At 36.8% G+C, this 26938-nt stretch overlaps 1 protein-coding gene and 1 long non-coding RNA gene across 2 annotated transcripts in view; one reads left to right on the top strand and one right to left on the bottom strand.

The window, feature by feature from the left end:
• tenm1 (teneurin transmembrane protein 1) overlaps positions 1-26938 on the bottom strand; it is a 214503-nt gene that overhangs the window by 84124 nt on the left and 103441 nt on the right. Inside the window, exon 5 of the mRNA XM_065250598.2 lies at positions 18666-18904. Coding sequence (XP_065106670.2) covers positions 18666-18904 — 239 coding nt within the window. The remainder of the gene's footprint in view (positions 1-18665; positions 18905-26938) is intronic.
• On the top strand, positions 22151-26455 carry LOC135786199 (uncharacterized). The gene is made up of 4 exons (XR_012336715.1): positions 22151-23794; positions 23902-23992; positions 24091-24170; positions 24538-26455. It is a non-coding gene; the product is annotated as an uncharacterized lncRNA (long non-coding RNA).

Here is a 26938-nt window from a genome sequence, read left to right as displayed (position 1 = left end):
TGATGAACAGAGCTTCAGACAGGACAAAAGACAGGAAGAGGATGAGAATGACAGAGAGGAGAAATTGATAGATGGGCCAAACAGATCGATGACATCACAAAGCTTTCTATTAGTGTGTGTAACCACGATCTGCGGCGTGTGTATGTGCGTACGGGATCACAAAGCGCTTTAGAGGTGTGCATCTGGAAGGTCTCATAAATTCCATGGAGGCCGCATTTCTCTACCCCGCAGGACGTTTCTCAGAGCCTTGAACGGCAAACATCGATCCCTTAAAACCTCTAACCTCTCCGCTAGTTCTCTCTTTACAACCGCTAATGAAGAGAAAAATCTCTCTCTCCCCTTCTCTCTCTCCCCCATTTGTCTCGCTGACCCTTTTCCTCCGCATTTCCTCTCTTTATACAAGATGGACCGCTGGGAAGGATTCAGCACTCTTGAAAGGGAGCGAGAATAGAAAGCGAGAAGGACGCCATTCATCAAGGCTTTTGTTAAATCAACAGATTTTAACATGATTTGTAGAGTGCAGGACAGCTGGAAACATATAACACTGGCTACAGGATTTGTTGTGCGTGCGGGTGCCCGAGAGAGCGAGACAGACAAAAGCAAGAGAGACGCTAAAGGAAAAGCATTTTACGGGGACGAACCGAGAGCGGCACGATAGACAAAAGTCCCACATACATCAAAGCTGGCTTTAACCTTGTGGCTGAATAGCGAACTGCTCTGAGACTGAGAAATGGTTAAGCTCTCTGAGTTTACTGTCACGCCATAGTTTGTTAATATCCCTGCCTCGGAAGCCGAGCTAAAAGAAATGGATTCGTTTATTGTGTGCCCTGGCTATCGGTCAATGAGAACAATGCGCTTTTGTGGCCTGGCCGCTGTGGCGTAAAGTCAATGTTTAAAAAGGCGCGAGCTCCGGATACAGGCAGGTCCGATTCACCCCCGCAGGACAGAGAATGGTCTGGAAAAGATTGAATTAAAGGAGGTAACAGGCAGAAGGCAGACGTTTGTCACGGCCAGCCAGCCGATATTCCGAAATGACGGAAATGCTCTTCAGATGAGTGATGCTGTCGATTGGTGCTTCAGGTTAAATTAATAGAGCAGTTATGAGGTTGACACGACAGCCTGTGTGGGAGGGGCTTACAGTCATTGACAGGAGAGGAATTGATTGCCGTTTGTTGAAATGATGCAAAAATGCTCATCACGTCGTATTTCCAGAGGACTGCATCGTTACCTGACCTCGCCACTTTCCCGACTGAGATAACTTTGACTTTAATGAAGACAGAAGACGAATGCTTTCGCTTTTAGGGAGAAGATAAGCCTCTCTCTTCAAGGGAAGGAAAGATAAACCCTCCCTTTAAGGGAGGAGAGAAGAAGCCCCTCCTCTCTATATAGAGTAAAACTTTAAGGATGAATCTGTCATTAACTTTTCATTTATAGAAAACTTCCACTGAAGGGACCAAATATTAAGCTGTTGGCATTGTCAATCATTTTTCATGTTACAGCATATTCAGAGCTGAAAAACTTTTTCTGTATGATTTATGCTAAAGAAGCAACATTAAAAATAGCACTGTTGACAGATTTTATTGCGGATTTGAAAACTATTAAAATGTAATCTTACCTAACACTTTTGGAAATGACTATTCCATTTAAAATAAATTGGGGCTGTACCTGCATGCTTAATATCGACACAGAAAATAGCTGCCTAGGGGTGCTACCAATGTGTCCAAGAGTGAACTAAATTGCCTGGACTGGAACTCTGCCTGCTGTCAGCCAATTGGATTTTACCCCTCTTCATCCTCTTTCCAGATTTTGACAGCTCTGTTTGGATTTGTCATCCAGTGTGTGTATGTGATTACAAACTGATTTTAAGCACTATACACTCATGACTCCAGACTGAGCAACAGCTGCCAAACAATGTGAATGACTCAATAATCGCAGTAATACATTAGGTTTTTTGTACACCATAGTAGTCAACTGGCAACAGGCCCCTTTGCTAATAAAAATAAATGGGTTTAGCAAGGCTGGTAGAAGCTTTGTGTGTAATGATCTGAGCCAGAAACCTGGAGGTTTAAACCCAGGGTGAGGACAAACTAAAGCACCGGAGATATCCTGAACTCAGGAGTGTTTCTGTACACAGAGCATCTATTCGGTTCAAAAGCTGAATGTCTGGTACATAACAAATGACTACTGTTAATTAAAACAAAGTGTGAATTGGCAAGTGCAAATGATGTGATCTGCCAACACATGCATTACTTTATTTCCAAACACTACATGTGGAAAATAAAAAAAATATTAAAATTTGTAAATGTAAATTAAATGTGAAGTGTGTGATTTCTTTTACAGTTCGTTAAATTGCTAAATATGCAGGGATAACTAAATAAGACATTTATAGGTGTAAAAACTGTCCAACAGTAACACTTTCAGCAACATTGGCTAATGAAATGGAGTGAATTTGATGCTTTTTGTCTGACTAAGAGTTGTGTTCAGGAAAACTGAAAAGTTTGGCAATTCTGTTTTGGTGATGCTTGTGCAGCTAAAGCTACCCACTTTATCGGTATATGACATGTATTGTAACTTATATAAGGGTGCTACACAATGCAATAGAGCAGGGTTTCCCAAACTGGGGTTTGCACACCCCTAGTGGTTCGCAGGGAAAACACTAACAAAAATATATTTTTATCTGCATGTTATGTGACTATTCTTCTCTCCCAGTCACCAGGGGTGTCCCCCAAGGCTCCATCCTTGGCCCTACACTTTTCTTATTTTTTATAAATAATATTCCCCAGGAAGTTGGGGAATATTATTCTCTCCAATATTATTCACTGATTCACATATATGCTGATGATTTAATCCTTTATGCCATAGGTTTCTCCCCTGATGCTGTTCAAGCTACCCTGCAAGATAGCTTTTACCAACTACAGCAGTCTTTTACACAACTCAAACTCAATACCTCCAAAACAAAAATCATGTGGTTTTACTGTAAGGTTATGCCTCCTCTTGCCCTAAACATTACCACCTGCAAGGGGCTATTCTAGAACAAGTCACCGCATTTACCTACTTTTTCTCTCTATCCACATATCAAAATTGCAATCTAAGATCAAAGCCAAGCTTGGTTTCCTTTACAGAAACCACTCTTCCTTCACCACTTCTGCCAAACTTCCTCTTATTCAAATGACCATTCTACCTATGTTAGACTATGGAGACACTATATACAGGGTTGCTTGCAAGTCCACCCTATCAAAACTTGATGCTCTTTATCAGGTTTGCCACAAATGCTAATTTCAATACACATCACTGCACTCTATATTCATCTGTTAACTGGCCCTCCCTTCACAATCGCGGTAAAAAACTGGTACACCTTTATTTACAAGAACCTTCTCGGGTGCTCACCTCCTTACTTAGGTCACTTGCTGTAGCCAAAACCTGTCACATACTGTATAACACCCGGTCCTCACTTCATCTTCAATTAAGCATTCCTAAAACCATCTCTACATTTGGTCTCACATCTTTTTAATCTGCTGCCTGTTAGGGACTGGAATGCTCTGAAAAATATTCTCAAACTTGATAAACTAATTTCAATTTCATCCTTCTAAACTATTATATCATATTAAAAAGGTTCTTCAGACGGTCAAAACGTAATTAACAATTCACTCTTTTAACTCTTTTCCCGCCATACGAGATATCTCGTCAATCTGCAATACCTCTATTATCCACCAGGAACTTATAAAAACCGGAAGTATTGCCCTAGGGCAAACAGCTGTATGTCCGTGTATGTTTTAAAGATCGCTCTGCATCTGATCTCTATCAAAAGTCCTTCACAAAAATGGAATTATCTCAGCTTTTTGCTCAAAATTTGGTGTTTTTGATGAAACCTACACATATTTGAGAGGTGATAAAAACCGAACACATGAAGGTAGGATGAAACAGATTTTTTGTTTGAAAGCAGAGGGTCTGTTCTTTTATTTCATATATTGTATGTTTATATATTTAAAAAGGAGCATTTTCTGGAAGGCATGCTGGCGGTGAAAGAGTTAAGAACATTTGACTAAATGGTTCCTTAAGGAACCAAAATGGTTCTTCTAGGGCATCACTGTGAAGAGCCTTTTGAAGCACCTTCATTTTTAAGAGTGAAACTTAGATCATTCTTCCATGCTGTACTACTCCTTGTCACCTTTAGACACTACTGCAAAGCTTTTTAGCCATCCTTCCTGTATGCGCCACTAAACCGCTGAAAATAATCCAGAATGCGGCGGCACGTCAGGTCTTCAATGAACCCAGGAGCGCAGGCGTTCCATTTCTCTTTATCTGTCTCTGCTGGCTGCCAGTTGCGGCCCACATCAGTCCAAAGCACTGAAGCTTGAGTACAGAACAGAACCACCTACATTCATTCACTTTTACATTTCCTTCAGAAATCTGCAGTTGGTCCTGTTGTACATTTACTGAGCTGTCTAACTCAACTGCGTTTTAAGACATTAGGATGCCTCCAACACAGAGGCTGTTTTAAGAAAGGAGGCAGAATAATTATGCCAAGTAAGAAAGCTTGTTTTGGCCAAAAAGACATAATTACATGCATTCATCATGCAGGAAGAAATCCCAGAATGCATTTTGATAAGCTTTGCCCTATACGTCTAATCTGTTTTTATGTTTATCATATTTACATAAGCTTATCAACATGATATTGACAAAGTATATTTAAATTAAATAAGAGTCAGATCTCATGTTCACTTTACAGTACATGATAAGAAGCCCTTTTTCTAAGCTGCTTCCTATGAAGAACACTATTATCACCCCTTAAGGGTTGCATGATGTTTTGGATGCTGCTTTAGGAGGCAGTGGTCCATGTAGAAAGTACATAGCAAAACATCTCCCTGATTTTGAAATAAAGCTAAAATATGAACAAGAAATAAGAGATGTAAAATCACTGTCTTGACACTTGACTTCACATTCAGTGACTCCCTCAAAAAAAGCTCAATCCCCCTCTACTTTTACAAAACTCTAGAGACACGCTTTACAATTGGTAATGCAATTTCTGTTATGCTATAAAAAAACTCAAATTCATTTTATGTTGTCTCACCTGAGACACTTTACCACTGGGTTGTGTGTAACTTTAGGAGCAATTTTGGAAATTTGCATGTCTTCCCCACAGTTTCCTCATTTGCAAGTTGCTTTGGGTAAAAGTGTTTGATAAATGAGTTAATGTAAAATGTAACATTTCAAATGTTTCTTTAGATTAAATGGAGAGTAAAGGTACATTCACATTATAAGCGACTAGCAGTAGTAGAGCGACGCGATCTCATTGAGCGACACGAGCGACAATGACCGTTGACGGCTGGATGGACGTGTCCAGTCGTGCAACAAAGTTGAGAAATGTTTAACTTTATGCAAATTATGAGCGACTTCCATCCATCCATCCTGTCTGTCTGTCTGTCTATTGCCTCTGAACCTGTCTGTCTGTCTGTCTGTCTGTGTGTCTGTCTGTCTATCTATCTATCTATCTATCTATCTATCTATCTATCTATCTATCTATCTATCTATCTATCTATCTATCTATCTATCTATCTATCTATCTAATCATTATCTGTCTGTCTGTCTGTCTGTCTGTCTGTCTGTCTGTCTGTCTGTCTGTCTGTCTCTCTCTCTCTCTCTCTCTCTGTCTGTCTGTCTGTCTATTGCCTCTGAACCTGTCTGTCTGTCTGTCTGTCTGTCTGTCTGTCTGTCTGTCTGTCTGTCTGTCTATCTATCTATCTATCTATCTATCTATCTATCTATCTATCTATCTATCTATCTATCTATCTATCTATCTATCTATCTAATCATTATCTGTCTGTCTGTCTGTCTGTCTGTCTGTCTCTCTCTCTCTCTCTCTCTCTCTCTCTCTCTCTCTCTCTGTCTGTCTGTCTGTCTGTCTATTGCCTCTGAACCTGTCTGTCTGTCTGTCTGTCTGTCTGTCTGTCTGTCTGTCTATCTATCTATCTATCTATCTATCTATCTATCTATCTATCTATCTATCTATCTATCTATCTATCTATCTATCTATCTAGCCATTATCTGTCTGTCTGTCTATCTGTGTGTCTGTCTGTCTATTGCCTCTGAACCTGTCTGTCTTTCTGTCTGTCTGTCTATCTATCTATTTATCTATCTATCTATCGCCTCTAATCATTATCTGTCTGTCTGTCTGTCTGTCTATCGTCTTTTAATCTATCTATCTATCTATCTATCTATCTATCTATCTATCTATCTATCTATCTATCTATCTATCTATCTATCTATCTATCTATCTATCTATCTATCTATCTATCTATCTATCTATCTATCTATCTAATCATTATCTGTCTGTCTGTCTATCTACCTGTCTGTCTGTCTGTCTGTCTGTCTGTCTGTCTGTCTGTCTGTCTATCTATCTATCTATCTATCTATCTATCTATCTATCTATCTATCTATCTATCTATTGATTCCCTTAAAAAGTACAGCTTTGCACCTCAAAAGAGTTCATATCAGTATCTCATAATACTTCATGTGTACCACATTAACAGTACACATTAGGACCTTTTTAAACGGTACTGCCCCAGTGACATCTGGGGTACTTATTTTGACAATTTTTGCTAACAGTTTATAACCTACTATATGTGACCCTGGACCACAAAACTAGTCAAAAGTTGCACTGGTATATTTGTAGCAGTAGCCAACAATACACGGTATGGGTCAAAATGATAAATTTCCTTGATGCATAAAATCATTAGGATATTACAGTTTTTCTCAGTCACTTTGATGCATTTCTCACATCACTATTTACATTTGCACAACAGTCAGTTTAACCTCCACAAAATTTAGTCATTTTGTGCACATCAAAGTAGCAGTTTCTCATTCCTTCGAACAAATTGCAAATGCTTTTGGACATGCATCAATTGCTTTCATACAATTCTCTGCTGTTTTATAACATTGTCATTTGCTAATGTCATGCCAGTCAAAATTAACTATACTTGTAATGCTGAATAGTCATTCCATAAAACTTATAGTCCTCATTTAATTGCCTAAGTCATTACATACAAAAATTTTGAACTAGTTGTCAAAATCATGTTTTTAAAATCTTTTCCTTGAAATATCTCCTAAATTGAACAATTTCTGAAATTATGTGCAGAGACGAATGGCTGGATGTGCAAGAATGATTACAGTACTATGTGTGTTGTATGTTCAGTTCCAATATGTACTGCAATATTGTTTACAGTTGTGCACAGCTCTACCCAAAGGGAGTTTATGTTTGTTGTAAATAAAGGTGTATTTTTTTTCTTTTGCACAATGCTATGAACAAATTAGAATTGCAAAGAGCATATGCAGTAAAAATGTGAAACATACACATTCAGTGTCTTGTCCTCAGTTTCCTCACTAAATACAATACTTTAATGTATTTTTCAAATAGCTGTGCAAATAGTCAATAGTGTTGTCTTGAGTATTTTCAGGTAGTGTCACCAAGATTTGTGAAGATGACTTTTTTGCATAGGAACACATTTATAGAGTAAACTGTCATAATAAAAACATGACAAAGCCATTTGACTATCTTGTTCATAAACAATGGTGTCAGGACTTTTCATGTTGATGACACTGACACTTCCATTGACATGAATACTTGCTTTTGAGAAATGATCTATCCATTTTGAGCAAGTGACATGCTTTTGGAGGTTATCAACTAGGTTTTGCAGTTTGTACCAATTGTTTTGAGCTAATGTAAATTGCTCTGTTGTGCAAATGTAAATAGTGATGTGAGAAATGCACCAAAGCGACTGAGAAAAACTGTAAAGATCATGTTACATGGAGATATTTTGAAAATGTCATACTGTTTATAAATAAAAGAAATATTAATCATTAAACAATTTTAAATGCAATTTTTCAATATTTAGATTTTTTGCACCCTCAGATTTAAATAGTTCTGTCTCTGTCAAAGATTGTCCTATCCTAACAAACCATACATCAATGGAGTTAATTAATTCAGATAATGTATAAATCTTAATATCAAAACATTTCCCTTATGACTGGTTTTGTGGTCCAGGGTCACATATTTGCAGTTTTCGTTTTAATTTTAGAGAAACATTAAAGAGAAAGCTTGTCTCCTGAGCAACGAAAGAGCATCTTGTGAGCCATAAAAATTTCATCATGTTGACATTCTTTTCAAAATTCAGAGGGAAACGCGCCTTGTTTTTGTGTGAACATCTGCTTGTTAGATGAAATGCGTAAAAAAGTGGCAAGGTATAAAAAACGTGCAATAAATCTGACAGTTGAGATCCAAAAGCATCCCAAAGCAGAGAAAACTATGAATACGAAGTATTAAATGCAAGATAAACCTCTGCTTTCTGTATGAAACCGTTCTCGTGGGGCAAACTAACATGTTAATAAAGTCTTCGAATCGCCCTGAATGAGCTGTAACCAAAGACCTTAAAACAGCTTTACCACTCAGGCCTGGTTAATTGGCTTTATGGCAGGTCTCAAAAACAGCTATTTATCTGCATGCATCTTTGCTATCCCAAAGCTAACCCCAGACAGTATATAAATGCAAGGATACGTGTGCGTTTTCTGAACACGTCTTTCAATCCATCAACTGAAAACGCCCTAATGCATAGCCGCAGGGTGTGTTTCATCCTCTGAAAATAAACATGGCAACGCACACAGACACACACTTTTGATTTCTTTCCTTTCAAGACACATCGCTTGAAGCTGCTCTATTCAGTGAAGGCTTGGTTCCAAGGTTTCTTTTGCAGTTATCTATTGTTTTGATCATGAAAAGACACATAATGATCCATAAATACACATTAATGTTTCCTTCTAAAACTACAGTATAAACTTTCAGCAACCTCAGACCTCATTATTAGTGAATGTTTATCGTATAAAAATGTGTAGGTGCTAGTGCACACCTATGGTTCACGTCTGTGGCTGCTGCATAATGTATGTATCAGTTAAACAAGACATGCGGATCAGCATGTGTGCATAACATTAAAATGAATAATACAGTATTGCAATGCCAGATTCAGCAGAGAAAATGCCAGATTTCGCCCACGCTCTCACCCATATGTCTTCAGTTTTTTTTAGTTTATTCTGTGCACATTTTTATATTACATGTGACATGAGCTGTCACACCCTCTCAGTTTGCCACGCCCCATCTCATTCACTTGTGCATCGCTTCATTGTTACCAGTGGATTGTTGCCACTGTCAGATTTAGTTAATCCACAAGTATAAAAGAACATTTCCATTAAATAAGGTTGTACGGTTCATCTCTCCTGTCCAAAAAGACCATCTATTGAAACTAATCTGGAAAATTGACTCCTTGGAGTTCTAGCACCAGAATCCTAAACTGAATAACAGTACATTTACACATCAATGACACCAATTCGGTGTTTAGAAACTTGGCCCGACTAGTGACGACTGAAGCAACAAGGGCACAGTACTGTAGATATCATTATTCCTACACGACAGAAGAATTAATAATAACAGTAACCTTTTGAATTGTTGGATAAAAGCTGTGCTATTTCAGGCTTAGCACTATTAAAAAGTACATTCTAGAAAGGGTTTAACATTTTTGGTTGTGCAAAAAAATCTCCAAACTCAGCCTGTAATAACCGTCATTTCACTTCACTCATAAATTCCTATGAGTAACCCACTTATAGCCAAAATAAACTTCAATTTGGACATATATAGTTTTTGCCGAAATAACTTGAAAGATATATGATATCCCATCATCTTAGCAAAGTCAACATAGCTGCATTTTTATTAAAGATTTGCATCAAACTTTAGCGTTATTTTCTAAATGTCAACTAAAATCTATTGCAAAATTATGGCGTTTTTCCAAACATTCCAAAAACTATAGTGATGGGTGTGGTTAACTTCATACTCCGCAACGCAGGCCGACATGCGGATTACATTTAAATAAAGCGAGAGCGATTTAAAAGCATACAGAGCAGTCGACTGCCGATTCGTTCTCTTTGTATTTTGAAGTCATGCGCTTGTCGGTTCTTGTGACACGACGTGACACGGCAGTTGCCATACCCTAGCATTCAGACAAAACACAAGAAATCAACAGGCTATAATGAAGCTCATTAAAAATAATGTTAAATATTTTCAGTAGAACATATCTGAACATTGGTACATCACTAATATGGATAATTTACGCGTGTGCTCGACTTCATGCTATAATACAGGAACCGACATGTGGATGACATCAACGTGCCGCGAGAGCGGTTTGAAAGCAAACTCTTCCAATGATTTCTCACCTCACCCTCGCGGTACTTTGATGTCATCACCCTGTCGTTCTTGCAGCGCAGATTGAATTGTGCAGGAGGTTTCATGATGACCGCTGTTGTTATAATCTTTATTTTCGCAAGTAAACTCACGGTTCTCCCCCACACTCGCGCAATGCATATTGCATACATTATTCCGGAAGTAAAATGTTTTGTTCTCTGCGGATAAATAAACATGTTCTCTTACACTGGGAAATTGTAGCGCAGTCGAAGTGAATTGTATTAATTATTTGCGCGCGTTTTTGAATATGGCGACTTGTGGAATAAAAACTGCACGACGACAAAAGGTAAGACTTGCTTTTGCATTTAGCCCTGTTTTACTAAGAGTTTATTTAGTGTTTTAGTCTTAGTCAGCCCATCCTCAGTGGTTAGCTGGCTGGGTTAACTACGTGTGCTCTATCACATCATTTAAAAGTCTTTATTGTGTGTTTATAAGTGTTTATTGGCGGTTGTCATGACAAGATTTGTGAAGGGATGTTACAGTATGTTTTGATATTATCTTGTTTTAGTTTATCTGTTGCTGGAGTTGCACTTAGTTAAGAATGACAACATTTGAAAAGCATTTTAAACAACCATGATTTCTATTTTTGTTTTTCATTTGTATTGCTTCTGTATTGTTGTCAGTAAGTGTACATCCGTGCAATCATAGTATGATTTTAAACAGGTTGGTGGAGTATGTACACATATGGATATAATGTGGTTTCATAGATTCGTTATTTGAATGGCCTTCTTGTACGAATATTTTTTGCCATACCCTAGGTTTTCGTGAAACGCCGCCACTGGTTCACTAACTTGACACTAAACTCTTTTATCATAAACCCCTTCGAAGCGTCTGTAGTCGGCACGTATTTTGACATGACGCGTGATGCACATAGGTTCACATGACACGCCAAACACATATTTTGACATGACGAGCCACACACGATGGGCTAAGTACATGTTTTGATGAGCTTCGCATCGTGCGTCCCTCGAAAAATAATAAGAAGTCACGGCCACCACTGCTGATAGCCCAAATTTTACCTTGTTTAAGCATAGACATCTTTGCTTTGTTAGTCTGTTAAACTTTTAAAATTGCTTGCTGGGAAGGATTCTCCTAAAGGACTAATTTCTTTTTTACCTTTTTATAGTCTTTGTACTTAAAAGAACATTTTGTACAACACAAAGGTTCTGTGGATGTTAAAGGTTCTTTATGGAACCATACGACCAAAAATGTTTCCTCCATGGCATCGTTTTGTAGCCTATCTTTATTATAAGAGTGGACGTGGCATATCCTTCTGGAGGATATTAAAAACATATTTAGTTACTTAACAGTTTTTTTGGGATTTCAACAGTAAGGGCCCTTTCATACACTCGACGCAATGCAGCGCAATGCGGAACACAAGTGTCTTTTGCTAGTTTCAACCCAGCGCAATGATCATTTTCACGTTTAGTGCCACTTTGTTTAACTAGCAAATGCATTTGCACCCAATTTTGCGCCCATGGGCGTTCTGGTCTGAAAACAAGGTGTGTTCAGGCGCATTGTTGGTGCATTGTTATTTTGAGGCAAATAAAATAAACTACAACATTGACCAACTAAAACCTGATCTAAAGTCTATGGTGCAATATTATTTAATGTTATTTTTTTGTTATTTAATGAGCGCGTTAGTAATATGCGCTTATAAACGAGACGACAATGCGGGTTTGCTTATCACACACTTGGATGCGCAGCAGCACAAAAATGCTTAAAAATGCGAAAAATTAAAGGATTAAAATGTTAAAGATTATTATTGAGTCTCTTGGACATAAATGAGCACCAATTATGAGACGTTAGATGGCGAAAAGAGCTGCTTTACCTGTAGCCTGGTAAGTACATAAATGCTTTGTTTTAAACAAATGCATTTATTTTTAAATGTTTTTTTAAATGCTACCCCACGGATGTATTGTATATGATGACTTTGTACTTGTGGATATGATGAGATGAGAAACATTTTTAAGTAATGCTTAAAAAAAAAACTTGGCGCTGTCCAAGTGCTGAAACGGCTTTCCGCATGTTTGTAAATTTTTTATCTCCAGTTTGTTACAAATAAAGTATTTTTAGAGTAAAAAGCTTTTTCTTGCATATTTGCAAATTATTTGATGAGATTACAGTGATTATGTAGGATATCAATACATTTACAGCAATTAAAAACCTGCTAATTTTAGTTGCATGACTGAAAAAAAGGCTTTTAAAGGTTTTAATAACAATTTCAATACAAATAAAAACAACACAATTTTTTATATTAATCTTAAACTGGTGGTTTTCTTCCTCCGCTTAGTTTTTCAGTTTACAAATTGCACTTTCTAAATAGGGATTAGGCATGACGCCAGGTGCAACTTGCTTTTAAAGGGGATGAGATCTGAGACTCTCTTTGGTTTATTGCACGTTACGCCCAAAACACACCCATTACTCATTACGAATATAAGAACAACCTTTTAGGCTGTGATCTTGGCGCATAAACTATTTTCCCGTCGTTAAATGAGCAAAAGTGAGTTCGGACACGCCCGTTTAGATCGTGCGCCGTGAGCTTTAGACAATGCGCTAAGATCGTTAAAATAGTCACAACGATGCAGGGGTTACAAAGATGCTGTTTTTAAAGGATCGAGCATAAAAATATAGAAATAAAAATTAAATACTATTTCTAATACACAGTTACAACAAATGTTTAATTCTAAAATATGACAACAAGTGTTCTTTAGTTTTGCTCAACATTATCATCTATTTTGTTATTTCCAACATTTTTCAGGATAATTAAAAGCTGGCTGATGCCCCTGGAAATTTGCACCGGCATTTTTGCCTTGGTTGGAAGAAAGTTCATCTTGCCGAAACCATCTTACTTATTCACTAGATTCTGTCAGCTATCTGGGTCATAGCACACACATACAAACATATCCCATCACTTATCCCCTTGCAGCAAGCAAGGCACATCCACAGACAACTAACTTAGACACACAAACCCAAACACCCCAAAAAAAATCACGTAATAAAATAAGCTATTTTGGGTCAACGTATCATGTTGTTCGGAAAATAAGAGCGTAATGTCTAGAAGTTCCTCTCTCTCCACAACAAACACAAAAACAGACAGTGATTCACTCAGAGCCTTTGATACATTTTCATCAACAAATATTGATTGTCCCTCTCTCTTTTTGTCCCTGCTGGGTCCTTGAATCAATTAGGACACAACAAAAACACACACATTCACACCCTATTTAATGTCTTCATAGTGTGTGGAAGTCTGAAAGTTAATGTGCTTGTTAAAGTAAAAATTGTAAAGAGGCCTGACGATACCGGCTCATTAGATTCATTTAATTAATTATACACACAGACCAATTAAAATGCTTCTCTAAGAATAAACAGTCACTGACCTTAATCCAGACTGTGAACCTGATCCTGTCCCTTTTTCCCAATTATAATTTAAAACCCATACCCGGACCTGCACCGTATCTCCGCTGGCCCTGCATATTTCTCCGGAATTCCAATTCAATCCAATTACACTTGAAGTCCAATTCATCAAATTTTACACGTCCACCCCTTGTGTGTTTGAGATTTCGGCTAATTTGATAAAGCTTTCAGCTGCCAATACAGTGTAGTAATTTCATATTTATTTAACAAGCTGTACCAGATTTAAAAAGCAAAATACAACTTAAGCTTAATGCCACTGCTACCGGTAGATCACCACCAATAGTAATTTCGACTTGTCCCTCAGTTTTTATAAAATAATTAAAGTATTAAATTAAAATAGTATTAAAATATTACAATGGTAGCCTATAAAACAAACAATCGGCAGATACATTTTCATTGTAAATACCTTTAAAACTATTTCAGTTTGTTTGCTTTTAATCAGTTAAATTATTTTCTGTTGTTTATATTCATCCTAAAACATTCCTTTAAATATCTTTGGAATTAAAATTAACTGGATAAAATGTGGAGAAACATCTGCAGATTATGTGTTAGCCTTTCCACCCTTGTATCTTCTCCAGGACCTGATCCTAACCATAACATTACAACAGTAAATCTTTCAAGACAATCGGATGTTTTAAATGGGATATTTACGACGCTATGGCCTATCGACCAATCACATTAGACTTCAGGGCTGCCACACAATGCAGTCACCTATCTAGTTAACATGTTTTATGGGTCCTTTTCTTCTCATCTGTGACACTTTTACTCGACATGACAGAAGTTTTTGTTTAGCATCTAGAGATAATTTAGATTCATTTGTTCATTATTTCTTTACAATCGTCTTTATCTTTATTCTTTTATCCACAGCTTTCCTTTATTTGCCCAGAAAATGAACTGAGAACACATTTAGATTGTTAGATAAGAATGGAAGCCAGTAGACAATGCAGGCGGTTTGAATCTGCTTGGACAGGGTGCAACTAATAAAACGTTGAAAGATGACCAAGAAGATCATTAACTGCCCATCTTCAGGACACACAAACAGTAAACTGTTGTCTAACATTCAAATATAACAGTTCATGCCAAAATTCTTCCATTATGAGGCTGTCTACCTTCCAAAATAAAAAAATTACCCAAAACAGGGAGCTGTCAAAAGATCAGTAACATTCCTTTGAGATACTAATATGTATCTTGGATGTACTAATATGCACTATATGGTACCAGTACTGTACCTCTGAGGTACTAATAACTAATTTAGCTACAAAGCTGTAGTTTTAAACAGGATAACCCCCCAGTGACAGCTACATATATATTTTGACAATTGTTTCTGACAGTGTAGGATAACATTTAAAGGTACAGAACCTAAAAGGAAATTATCTTGATGTATCTGACTTCATCTTTCAAGATACAAAGTAATCATTTTATAATAAAATGCCATAAAAAAATATTTTCTTAAAGTGCACCTATCTCACTGCTAAAAAAACGGCGTTATTTTGTGTATTTGGTATAAGTTGTGTTCGCGTGGTTTATGGTTCAAAAAACACATTATTTTCCACATACCGTACATTTTTGTAGCTCCAGATTTCACTCTCTTCCTGAAATGCATGGATTTTGTAAAAAAAACTCATTGATTTGAAAAGCACTGTGTCCCGGATGGGCCAGCTAATCTGTATGTTGTGATTGGCCTAGTCTCAATACTGAAGGTCTGGTGTTTTTCACTGCTTTTTCTGGACAAAGTTAGGGTTATGGTCAAACAACCAATCACAGTTTGTTTCATCTAGCGTCACGTTTCGGACTTCCCACAATAACGAGCCGGCTTGCAACAAGTCAGTAATTGAAATAACCAGCCACAACCGAAAAGCATCTAAATAAGCAACATAACTCACCATAGAACAACATTGTGCACTTCATCAACAGCCACACCATTGAGACGCTCCCGGTAAACATCTGTTTGAAGCATATCTCTCCACTTTTTAACACCTACAAGCAATTCAGGAGAACCGAAGTTTTGACTCCACTAACTGCCTCAAGTAAAACTCTTGGACGTCTTTTAGAGAGTCTATGCTGCAAACTTTGCATATAAAAAAAAACAATGTTTAGCTGATCATGATAACTGGTCTTTATTATCCATGTAAACACAACTGACTCTCTTTCTCAAAGGAACGTCAGAGCTTTGTTTTCCAGGGACTGAAAATAATCACAACACTCGCGTCTCATGGAAATCCGGTTTATTTCAACAAATCAAAAGACGACTTCGCCATTCCCACAGCGTTTCCAAAAAAGTGTACGATAAACATTAGACGTTTAGCCAACATTCTATGGGCGTGACATCTGAGACTATAATTGGCCTGAATACCTCTGACGTCAGCTGGAAATGTGACGCTCCTTACTGTATTTGAAAGATTCGCTCACAATGCAATGCTAACAGGAGTTTAAGGAGTAGTCCACTTTAAAGATGGGGCCCATTGACTTACCATAATAATAATTATAATTAATAAAAATTAATTACATTTTATATAGCGCTTTTCTGCAGCACTCAAAGCGCTTTACATATGAATGGGGGAATCTCCTCAACCACCACCAATGTGCAGCATCCACCTGGATGATGCGAAGGCCGCCATATTGCACCAGAACGCTCACCATACACCAGCTTATTAGTGGAGAGGAAACAGAGTGATATAGCCAATTAGTAGGCCAATGGGCAAGTTTTTGGCCAGGATGCGGGGGCACACCCCTACTCTTTTTCGAAAGACATCCTGGGATTTTTAATGACCACAGAGAGTCAACCTCGGTTTAACGTCTCATCCGAAGGATGGTGCTTTTTGACAGTATAGTGTCCCCATCACTATACTGGGGTGTTAGGACCCACACAGACCACAGGGTGAGCATCCCCGCTGGTCTCACTAACACCACTACCAGCAGCAACCTGGTTTTCCCAGGTGGTCTCCCATCCAAGTACTGACCAGGCTCAGCCCTGCTTAGCTTCAGTGGGTAAGTTGTCTTGGGCTACAGGGTGGTATGGCTGCTGGCCATAGTGTTTTTTCCTACTATAACAAGTCAATAGACCCCAACTTTAAAGTGGACTACTCCTTTAACTTACAGGCTGAGTCCGAAGTGTGAGGAATTATGATAATGTCGGTCTTGTCTACATCACCAATCCCAAGAAGCAAACTGTTGCCTACAATCCGTGTGTTTACTTACACACCAAAGGAAATGTACAAGCGTGAATTAGACCATAGGTGCTCTTTAAATAGTGAAACTACAAAAAGCACATCTACACTGTACAGTAAGTGAAAGTTTATTTAAAAAAAAAAAAAAATCCTACTCTAAGTAAAAAATGTTACTCAATATTGTTAAAATTTTTGTAGGTGTTACCAAGTGAAGTATTTTTTTTTAAGTTTCTTTACTTTAAAATCTTAAATGAGAAAATATAAGTTAGTAAAACGTAGGTTTTTTTACGAATTTAAGAATTTTTTTAAAGTAGATACAACTTTTACTTTTTACAATCAAGAAAGGTGAAACAATATGTCAGAGAAAATCATTAATACTTTGAGCTTTTTCAGTTAAACTCAACTGTAAACAAACAGATCTAAGCAGATAAGCCGAAATATGTAAACATTGTGGTTCAGTGATCCTGTCAATCAACTGCTTCATAGTTTAGCAACACTGGCTCAATCAGTCCCCTGGTCTTTGGGTGGGTGGGATTATTTGTTTTGCTGACCAATCCGCTTGTTACTGTCATGATGTAAGGAATACCATTTCCAGCTCCAAGCCACCACATTTAAACAGCCATTTATGAGCACTATTTATTCATAGCACACATTTAAGAGAAATAAACTCACATGTAAACTGCAGTCTCAGGCTACCAGAATCAAAGACAGCAATATATTAATAATTCATAAAAAATTAATATGGAGCTAAAAATTTGAACCGGGTGTTTGTGGTAGTTTTTCATTATGATACGAGTGTATTATAGCTGTGATTTTTTGTTATTTCTCTATGACATCTGACCCCAAAGCGGCGCATGACATCAGACTTAAAAACCGGATAGAGGACAGGACTTCCATGAACTGTTTTTGAAAAGTTTGGTTCCAAAACAAGATAATTATTATGTTATCTTGTTTTTATTGTTTTTTATTGTGCTACTTAGCAGTATAATTTTTTTTTAGTTACGAAGGCTTAAATCAAAACTGCACTTTGATTGATATTAATTGATGCACAATCAAAAATGGAGATAAAAAAACGAGTTATCTTGTTTTGGAACCAAACACTTCTTTTGTTCTATTTGGGGTTCCTATTGGCAAAAAAATATGAAGTTTCTGTTGCAAGTAACAAATTATTCTCCGAAAAGTCATAAATCCAAACTGAACATGTTTAGAACAGAAATACACCTTGTAGAACAGAAATGAAAATCAGATTGAGAAGAAATCATTAGAACGTGTACGGGAATTGAACAGGTCTTCATTAACAAGAAAAAACCTTCGCAGACACATGATTAGTGTTTAAGAGCCTACAGCGTGAACTTCTGACCAGAAACTTTATTAACTGCAGCCTTTCAAGCGTTAATGGATGAAACCTTTTACCCTAATGTTTTTCTGTAAAGCACACATCATTTTTAGCGAGATTTTCAGGAGAAATGCCCATAAGACGGTGAAAGCCTCAGAAAATTAAGTCAGTACACTGAGGAACATAAGCACCTTTCATTCTCTCTCTCTTGCACACACACACAGTGACTTGGCTAAACAAAACTTTAACACCATTAACCTCTGAACGGCCTTGTGGGATATTTACTCTTTCATCTCTCGTTCTCCCTCATCCCTCGTTCATAAATATTCATCTCTCTAATAGAGTTTTTCACAGTGTGAGTTCTGCTAATTCCATATGACCCCAACCAGCATGACAGCACATACGGCCAGAAAGAGAGAGAGAGAAAGAGAGAGAGAGAAAGGTGGAAAGATAAGAAACTCACCGATGATGTACGTAAGCAGCAGAGCAAGAGTCAGCGTAATAGCGCTGGCGCTCAGAGCCGTACATTTCCAGTTACAGCAGCGGTATGGTTTACTGAAGGAAAACAGAGGTCTGGAGAGGGTGGTTCTGGGTAGCGGCCTCGGAGGTGGGGAATACACCGTGCTGGACGTGAGAGGGTAATTCTGATTGGCCGCGTTGAAAATGGCTGACGAACCCGAGCCGTGCTTGAATAGGAAGTGCCTGTGAAAAGAAAGCGACATGTCATTTCGGTCTGATCTGTCACTCGACTACATTCAAAAACATTCAAAAACAAATTATACCTGGAAAACACAGCGGTGAGGTGAGAGAAAGGAAGTGAGAGATGGTGTGAGATAAAGAGAAAGGTGTAATCTTACTGCGATCGCTCTTATTTGCTTTGGTTACTAATTAGAGTCATTTGCGCTCACGTGCGTTTAATTACAGATATTTAGCACTAGAGATTAATGAGGCAGTATTAATAGATAACATCCCTTAGATTAATTATGAAAGAAATTACACGGAGGAGTCCATTCTTACAGTAATTAAAAGGTGCCTACTTAAAAACAATTTACTCACAGGTAGACTCTTCTGGTGCTGCCATACACCAAAGTCAGTTGGACTCACTATCCATTGTACCTTAACATGACAAAAAACGTCCACAAGGAATTGATTGGAACTTAAAAAGTAGTTATTTTAGCCTAGAAATCTAGACGCACCCTAGCGGCCGCAAAATATATTTGCTGCCAGGGTTTAGTCTAGGCACTCACAATACACTTAACAGCTCCAAAAACCAAAATTTGGTCAGGCCAATCACATCGTGTGTAGCGTCTGTGGGGTGGGCTTAACATGATGACGACAGAGCTGCAAAGGTTCCTACTTGAAAACAAAGAATGGCTGCTGCTGCTGGCGAACAGCTATCTTTTGAAGCGGCTTTGGCCGCGACTTTAGACTTATGTTTTTCTTTGAGAGAAGAGCAAATAACCCTACTGAAGTCCTTTTTAAGCAAGAAAGATGTGTTTGGAGTTTTGCCGACTGGTTACGGTAACTACGTCACCTTCTCCGTTGCTCTATTTGTTCATAGCGCTATCCTATTGCGTGCAGAGGCATTTTGAGGGACAACCTTATATCCCGCCCCTTGCATTGAGCCGTTTGTGTGAAGAGTTGCCAGACCTTACATCTTGATGTAGGTCTGGCTAACCAGGCTATAGTTATTTGATTCTAACATGGAGTCAGACCTGTTTTCCTCCATACCGAAACACTGCGTCCACCCAAGGTGTTTAGACCGGAAGCTAATGCTGTGTGCACACTGCCAACGACTACCAATGGCAAAGCGACGCAATCGCTCTCACTTCAATGGAAACTTGTGGGCGTGTCCAGCTATGTGACAAAGTTGAGAAAAGTTCAACTTTATGCAAATGATGAGCGACTTTCTGGACCAACTACCAATGGAGGACAAACAGAATTAGGAATTCTGGGGCAGGGCTTCTCCTAGTCCCAGACTAAATTGCATTTTTTGAGCTGCCTTAAAGGAAAACACCACAGTTTTTCAATATTTGACTATGTTCTTACAACAACTTCGACAAATGAATACATACCTATCGTTTTTCAATGCGTACACTTTATCTTTGTACAGCTTTTCGTGAATGTGTTAGCATTTAGCCTAGCCCCATTTATTCCTAAGGATCCAAACAGGGATGAATTTAGAAGTCACCAAACACTTGACATCAGTAGTTGAACGGGTAAGTATGGTGGCATAAAATAAAACGTGATTTTAAGTGGATAAAAAATGAGAACTATGTTGTATGGCACAAGAGCACTTACAGTAGTTTGCAGCACTTCAACCTCGGGCGCTATTGAAGAAAGTTTGAGCGAAAGGGGGATGTTTCCACATTACACTACTTTAAAAAATCGCCACGTTTTATTTTGTGTCACCATACTTACCCGCGTAACAACTCATGTAACAGTCTTTAAATAGGGAAAACATAGAAGTGTTTGGTGGCTTCTAAATTCATCCCTGTTTGGATCCTAAGGAATGAATGGGGCTAGGCTAAATGCTAACACTTCCACGACACGCTATACGAAGATTAAGTGCACGCATTGAAAAAAGACAGCAATATATTAATTTGTCTAAATTGAGGAAAGAACATAGTAAAATATTGAAAAATGGTGGTGTTTTCCTTTAATTTAAAAACACCTTGTACTGACATATCTTAACATGAATCAGTGCAATTGTTTTTTCTTGTAAAGAACCACTTATTGCTCAAGGACAGTATCCAATGGCATAGATTTCCTCAGGAGGAGACACTGCATGAAAAGAGCTGTATACGGACAAATACGGAATGGGAAATCCCTGCTAAACTTTAGGTTTGCCAGATTTTTGAGGCAGAGTGCTTGGAAAGGTAATACACCAAAGTAAACCCGTGAAACATCCAGAAACCTTACGTTTGTGGATGTATGTAGGAACTGGTGGAAGTTTCCAGGAATCCTTACAGCTGGTTGTGAGGAGCGGTGGGTGTGAGGTGTGAACGGCTTTTTATATGTTAATGACCCACAGGTAGAGGTGTCTTCTTTGTTTTCAGAGCTGAGTGGGGTGGGGTGGGGGGTTAACCATGTCTCTTTAAGACAGCACATACAGTATTGTGGTACATAAAAACTGTGCTTCCTAAATATGTTTATTATTAATATAATTTAATTAGTCTATTTAAGAAACTAAGCATCATTCAAAATAACTAAAATTCAATGGACACAATTATCATTTTAATGTGTGAAAATTATGTCTCTGACTCAAGAGAAATGCAACAAATATTATTTCAGAATATATATTTCCAACACTTTGAAAACATGTCTCCAACTGCCCTAGGTCAGAATATTGTGAACGTATCTCTCAATGCTGCATACATCGTTTAAAAGAAGCCGTTCAAATGACATCATGTAACTCATTTTTGCTAGCTAGGATGTTGATAAATTAGTCAGTGAAATGTAAAGCTGCTTATTTTTGCTGATGTCTCATGATTTGAAGTTCACTGTTTCTATTGTTATTATAATTCTACCCTAACATTTCATTAAATCTTTTAAAATAGAAACAAAAATATCAATAGACAGGTCCATAATCTAAAAGACAGTCTTTCACATGTGGATGCAAAACATGTTGGGTGAAACAGACTGACAAACTCGGGTAAACATATCTGCAGATACCTGTCAGCTACTGTACTTCTAGTCCAGAGGTGCCCAAAGTTGGCCCACAAAAGACCTTAAATTTTTTTATGTTTCATGCATATTTGAAGGTGTATAAAATGCATCACAAAACCTAATGAACTCGGGTACTATAGGCTAAAAATGAAGAGGTTGCGGCAGTGGCACACAGAGAAAAGGATATTTAAAATTGATTGGCAAAACGATTTCTTTTTTCTACAAAAAGCCTTGGAAAATAAAACTGCATTAGTTATGCATAAATAGAGTAATGTTTGCTTATTTATTTTTAAAATATTAGAAAATTATAAATTAGGGGTTATCAGGGCAACTTTAATTTTAATATAACACAACAACATTTACTTTTGGCCCACGGCCCTCAGTCAGGTTTGGCCCTTGTAAGGAAAATGTTCGGGCACCAATGAATGTTCTAGTCTATCTGAGGAGGTAACTTTTAGCATATGATAATGCATGCTTGCACAAAGTCAGACCACATATTATAATGTTTGTCTTCAATCAATCAATTTAAACAAAAGAGATGGGGACTTTATAATATAATAAGGGTCCATATATCACAGTGAAAAAAGACATACATGTATTTTTACTTTAACATGAACTAATGCTGAGTTACAGCATATCCTAATAATAAACTATTGAAGAGTCATCATTAACTACGACATGTTTTTCATTGTTAGTTAATGCAGTCATTTACAATAAATTAATTTGAGTTCATGTTGTAGTTAAGTAAGTTCAGTAAGTTACATGTCTTAACTCAGCATTAGTTTATATTTACTAATATTTAAGTAAGAATTCATTTAGGTATACGTTCAATGTTTCCAATGATGAGCCACTCATCCACTAAACCCAGAGATAATTCCTGAGGCATGTTTAAAGAGTTTTGTATTTCATCAAGAAGGTGCTGCTGATTCACAAAGATTTTATATTTAAGAAAATCTGAGCATCATTCCAAATAACTGTTAACATGTTTGTCAACTAAACATGTTTTGTAAACGTAATAAACTTTATAAAAATATTTTTTATTTTTTATTAATAATCAAGTATAAAGAACAATGCATAGTGTGAAAACGCGGATTATAAAAAGTATATTAAAGAAAAGGACTACATTTCCCAGAATGCACCTGCACCTACTCATCTGCCCCCACCCTTCAGGTGTGACTGCTCAACCTATGGGCTTGACGGGAAAATTCAAAATCGCGAACCGTTACTGCCTGGACTACTCCGTCTCTTATTTGTTTGTTTGCTCATCAACAGTAAGGTAAGTTTGATTTAATTCATTTGTCTGCATCGCGCTGATCGGTTGCCTATTTGTTCATATTATGTTATTAACTATGATTCGTTTTTGTCTTTATACTAGAACTGTTTGAATTTAAAGCACAAACAGTAAAACATTAAGGTTATACGTGGTACACAGCGGTAAACATGAGGTTAAAAATACGCGAAGTAACATTCAAACCGGGCTGTTAAAAGAATCAATTCGATGTTTAAATTTTTAAAAACAAAACTTTAAAGAAGCCAAGATGAGACGTTATTTGCTTAAAACAAACAAAACAACAGTAACTCGTGTGTTTGAAATGTTAGCAGCTAGCAAGTGTCTCTCTGCTATTTTAAATGGTACTGATGATCTTTTGTTGTTTTAAAAGCTCATTCAGTTCTGGTAGATGCTGCTTATTTTTCAAGACTGTTTTAATAGCTTTATATTGATTTGTAACAAAGCCAGCTTCACTTTAAGAGAACCTAGATGCTAATTGTAAAGAAGCTTGGAGTCATAATATATTTAAACGTTATATGTTTGCTGTTCTTCATCTTTTTAAATATGAAGTCTATACATGTTTGTGTTTACAGAGGTCATGTACACTGTGGTCAACTTTGTGGATGATGAAGAGGTTTCTGGGTAAAGATGATGTATGTTTAATCATTCAATGATTACATTAAATTAAAATCAAACATGTTAAATAGTAAACGGATGTATTGTGATATGTGATTTTAATTTTTAATTCTGTGTTTGCCAGAGAAATATAATGAAGTAACAGTGAAAGCTAAAACATCAGACTGATCCAGACACTGAAGAAATTGATGTCACTGCAATCTGGCCAAAATGATGTAAGTTTAATAATTAAATTATTAAATTAAAGAGGTTAAATCGTAAATAGATGTGTTATGATGTATGTGATTCTATTTTTTTATTCTGTGTTTGATAGACAACTATATTGAAGTAGCCTACTGTAATGAAGCTGCAGAACAACACAGAGACTCTGAGGACATCAACACAGAAAATTAAGTAAGAAGATTTATGAAGTTCTTTGATCATATATTGTTGTATCTTTGTACAGTTTAATGCAGTGGTTCTTAACCTTATTCCTGGAGGCGCACTGCTCTGCACATTTTGTATGTCTCCCTTATTTAACACACCTGATTCAAATCATCAGCTCATTAGAAGGGATCTCCATGAACTGAACTACGTCTGTCAGATAAAAGAGATATACAAAACATGCAGGGCAGTGTGCCTCCAGGAATTACGTTAAGAACCACTGGTTTAATGTTAACTTTCTAAAATGTACAACTTTAATTCTATGTCATTTGATTTGTCGTGTGTATGTGTATTAGTATTATGCCAAATACTTATATGTACTTTTATATTTCCAAAGGGCTCCAAAGAGATGTCTGTCCAGATGAGGGTGCATCAACGTTACCTTTGCTGACAAGTATAGGTTTTACATTGTAAAGCATAACAGTTAACTTAACTTAAACCATTTAAGGAAATCGGTTGCCTTAACCCATTAAGTTTAAAAAAAAAAACATACATTTGAGTACTGTGAACTTAAGTCTTGTGCAATAATGCACTTATATTTAGTTAGTGTGAACTTAAATATAAGTGCATAACTGCATGTGACTCAATTTGTTTAAGTTCACAGTACTCAAATCTATGTGTTTTAAAACTTAAATGGTTTAATGCAACCGGTTTTCTTAAATGGTTTGAGTTTAGTTAACTTTTAGGTTTTACAGTGAGAAATTCTTGAATAATTCCAAGACAGAGCTCTGCAATTGTATCTACACTGCAAAAAATCAGTTTCTAACTTAGGATTTTTATCTTGTTTTTAGTAGAAAAACTAAAAATTCTTAAATCAAGATGTATTTTCTTGATGAGCAAAATTACCTAAGAAAATGTCTAGTTTTTAGACAAAAATATACAATTTAAGTAAATTTGTGCCTAAACAAGCAAAAATATCTAACAATGGGGTGAGAAAATTGTGCTTGAATTAAGTTTTTAAGAAAAAAGAAAACTTAAGATTTTTTCAGATATTTTAGCTTGTTTTAAGCACAAATTCACTTAAATTGTGTGCATTTATTTATTTTGTCTAAAACTAGACTTATTTTCTTAGGTCATTTTGTTCATCAAGAAAAAGCATTTTATTTAAATAATATTTCTACTGAAAACGAGACAAAAATACTATGTAAGAAAGTCATTATTTTGCAGTGTAGGACTGATTTCTTGAACAACAACTATATTGATCTTGCTTTATTTTATTTAGATATTTACTACATTACAGTGGCAGCTGGTGACTTCTTTTTTTGTGAGCACTCGATGCAAAGTTTGTCACAACATGTATATAGCCAGTCATTTGTGTGGTTCAAAATATGTGTTCTGCGTGTATGTGCATCACGTGTTTTGACTAAACCCGTGATGCACATGGTTTACATGAAGCAACAAACACATTTTAAAAACACAAGCAACACACATGACACTCCGAACACTTATTTTGAATTTGCACCCCTCGGATGAGCAGTCACGAGCCGCCACTGCTACATTACATTGTACTGCTTTGAATGTAATTTTTATTGTTGCTTTTATTTTGTTTTATTTTACTCTAATATTGCTTTCTCTGTCTGTATATTTATGAGTTTAAATAGTATTGTTTATGTATGCAACTTTTAATATTTGTGTATAATATTATTTTGTTATTGTGACAATTGTGAATTGTTCAGTTTTTTATTAAATAAACATTTCAAACTCAATTCAAGTTTTTTATTTTACATAAGGGTTTTGGGGTGTATATGAATATAAATATGAATATATATATATAGTGGGGGGGTTTGTAGTCTATCTGCATAGCAGGCAAATAACCAATCAAGTCACTAAGCTATGAGGGCTTGGGTTGGGCTTAATACAAAGTGTAACCAATCAAATGATCTCAACTGGAAAGTTTCAAAGTTGTGTCCCAATAGTTGTCAGAGTTTTGGGAGGGGGTTTTAAAAGCAACCAATCAGTGTTGAGATTAAACACCAATGGAGACACTAGAATTGTGCAAAGGTGTGAAATCCCAGTACCTCTGCAGGTGTGAAAATGTCCCCTGACAAAATCTTCAATGGGATTATTTGCCATGGCAACAAATGGCTGCATGTACCACAGGAATATCCCATCAGCAAGATACATCCGAATTGGTATCATTACGGGAGTTTCCTAACTTGGTGGAATTAGAAGTTTACCCTCAGTGGAACTAGTAGATACATCCGAAAATCAGTGGTGTTTACAGGAGTTTCCTAGTACGGATACACCTCTTTTCATGCAGTGGAGACACCTCTAGCAGGAGTGCAGATTATGCCTTAAGTTCTTAACTTTGTACTTTTTATTAGAATTATAGAAATTAGACCTTTTTAACCATCGCACACGGCCTTTGAAATGACACCAAAAATAAAGATGAAACCTTAGTATTTTAGTAGCATATAAAACTGAAGCCTAGTCCTAGATTAACCTAAACCCTGTCTGGGAACCCCATGTAATCAAAATTATAATTATATAAAATTATATAAATTAATTTTTCTTTTAGTATAAATATATTAGGCTTAATAATATATTTTAACTGGTATGGTCCAAAACACTGAAAACATTCAGATACAGAAGATATAAGCGTTCAAAATTTACAGTTTGGCATGTGCGCTAAAAAAGTCTAGAATTTTTATGATGTCATGCAATCATCAAATTTCCTGTCCAATCAAATGCTTTCTAAACGTTACAACATCCCACCCCTACATTGCACGGCCGTCTAA

The sequence above is a fragment of the Paramisgurnus dabryanus genome, chromosome 5 (assembly GCF_030506205.2).
Source record: "Paramisgurnus dabryanus chromosome 5, PD_genome_1.1, whole genome shotgun sequence".
Lineage (NCBI taxonomy): Eukaryota > Metazoa > Chordata > Actinopteri > Cypriniformes > Cobitidae > Paramisgurnus > Paramisgurnus dabryanus.
Note: the sequence above shows the minus strand (reverse complement) of the source record. Positions and strands in the feature narration are given on the sequence as shown.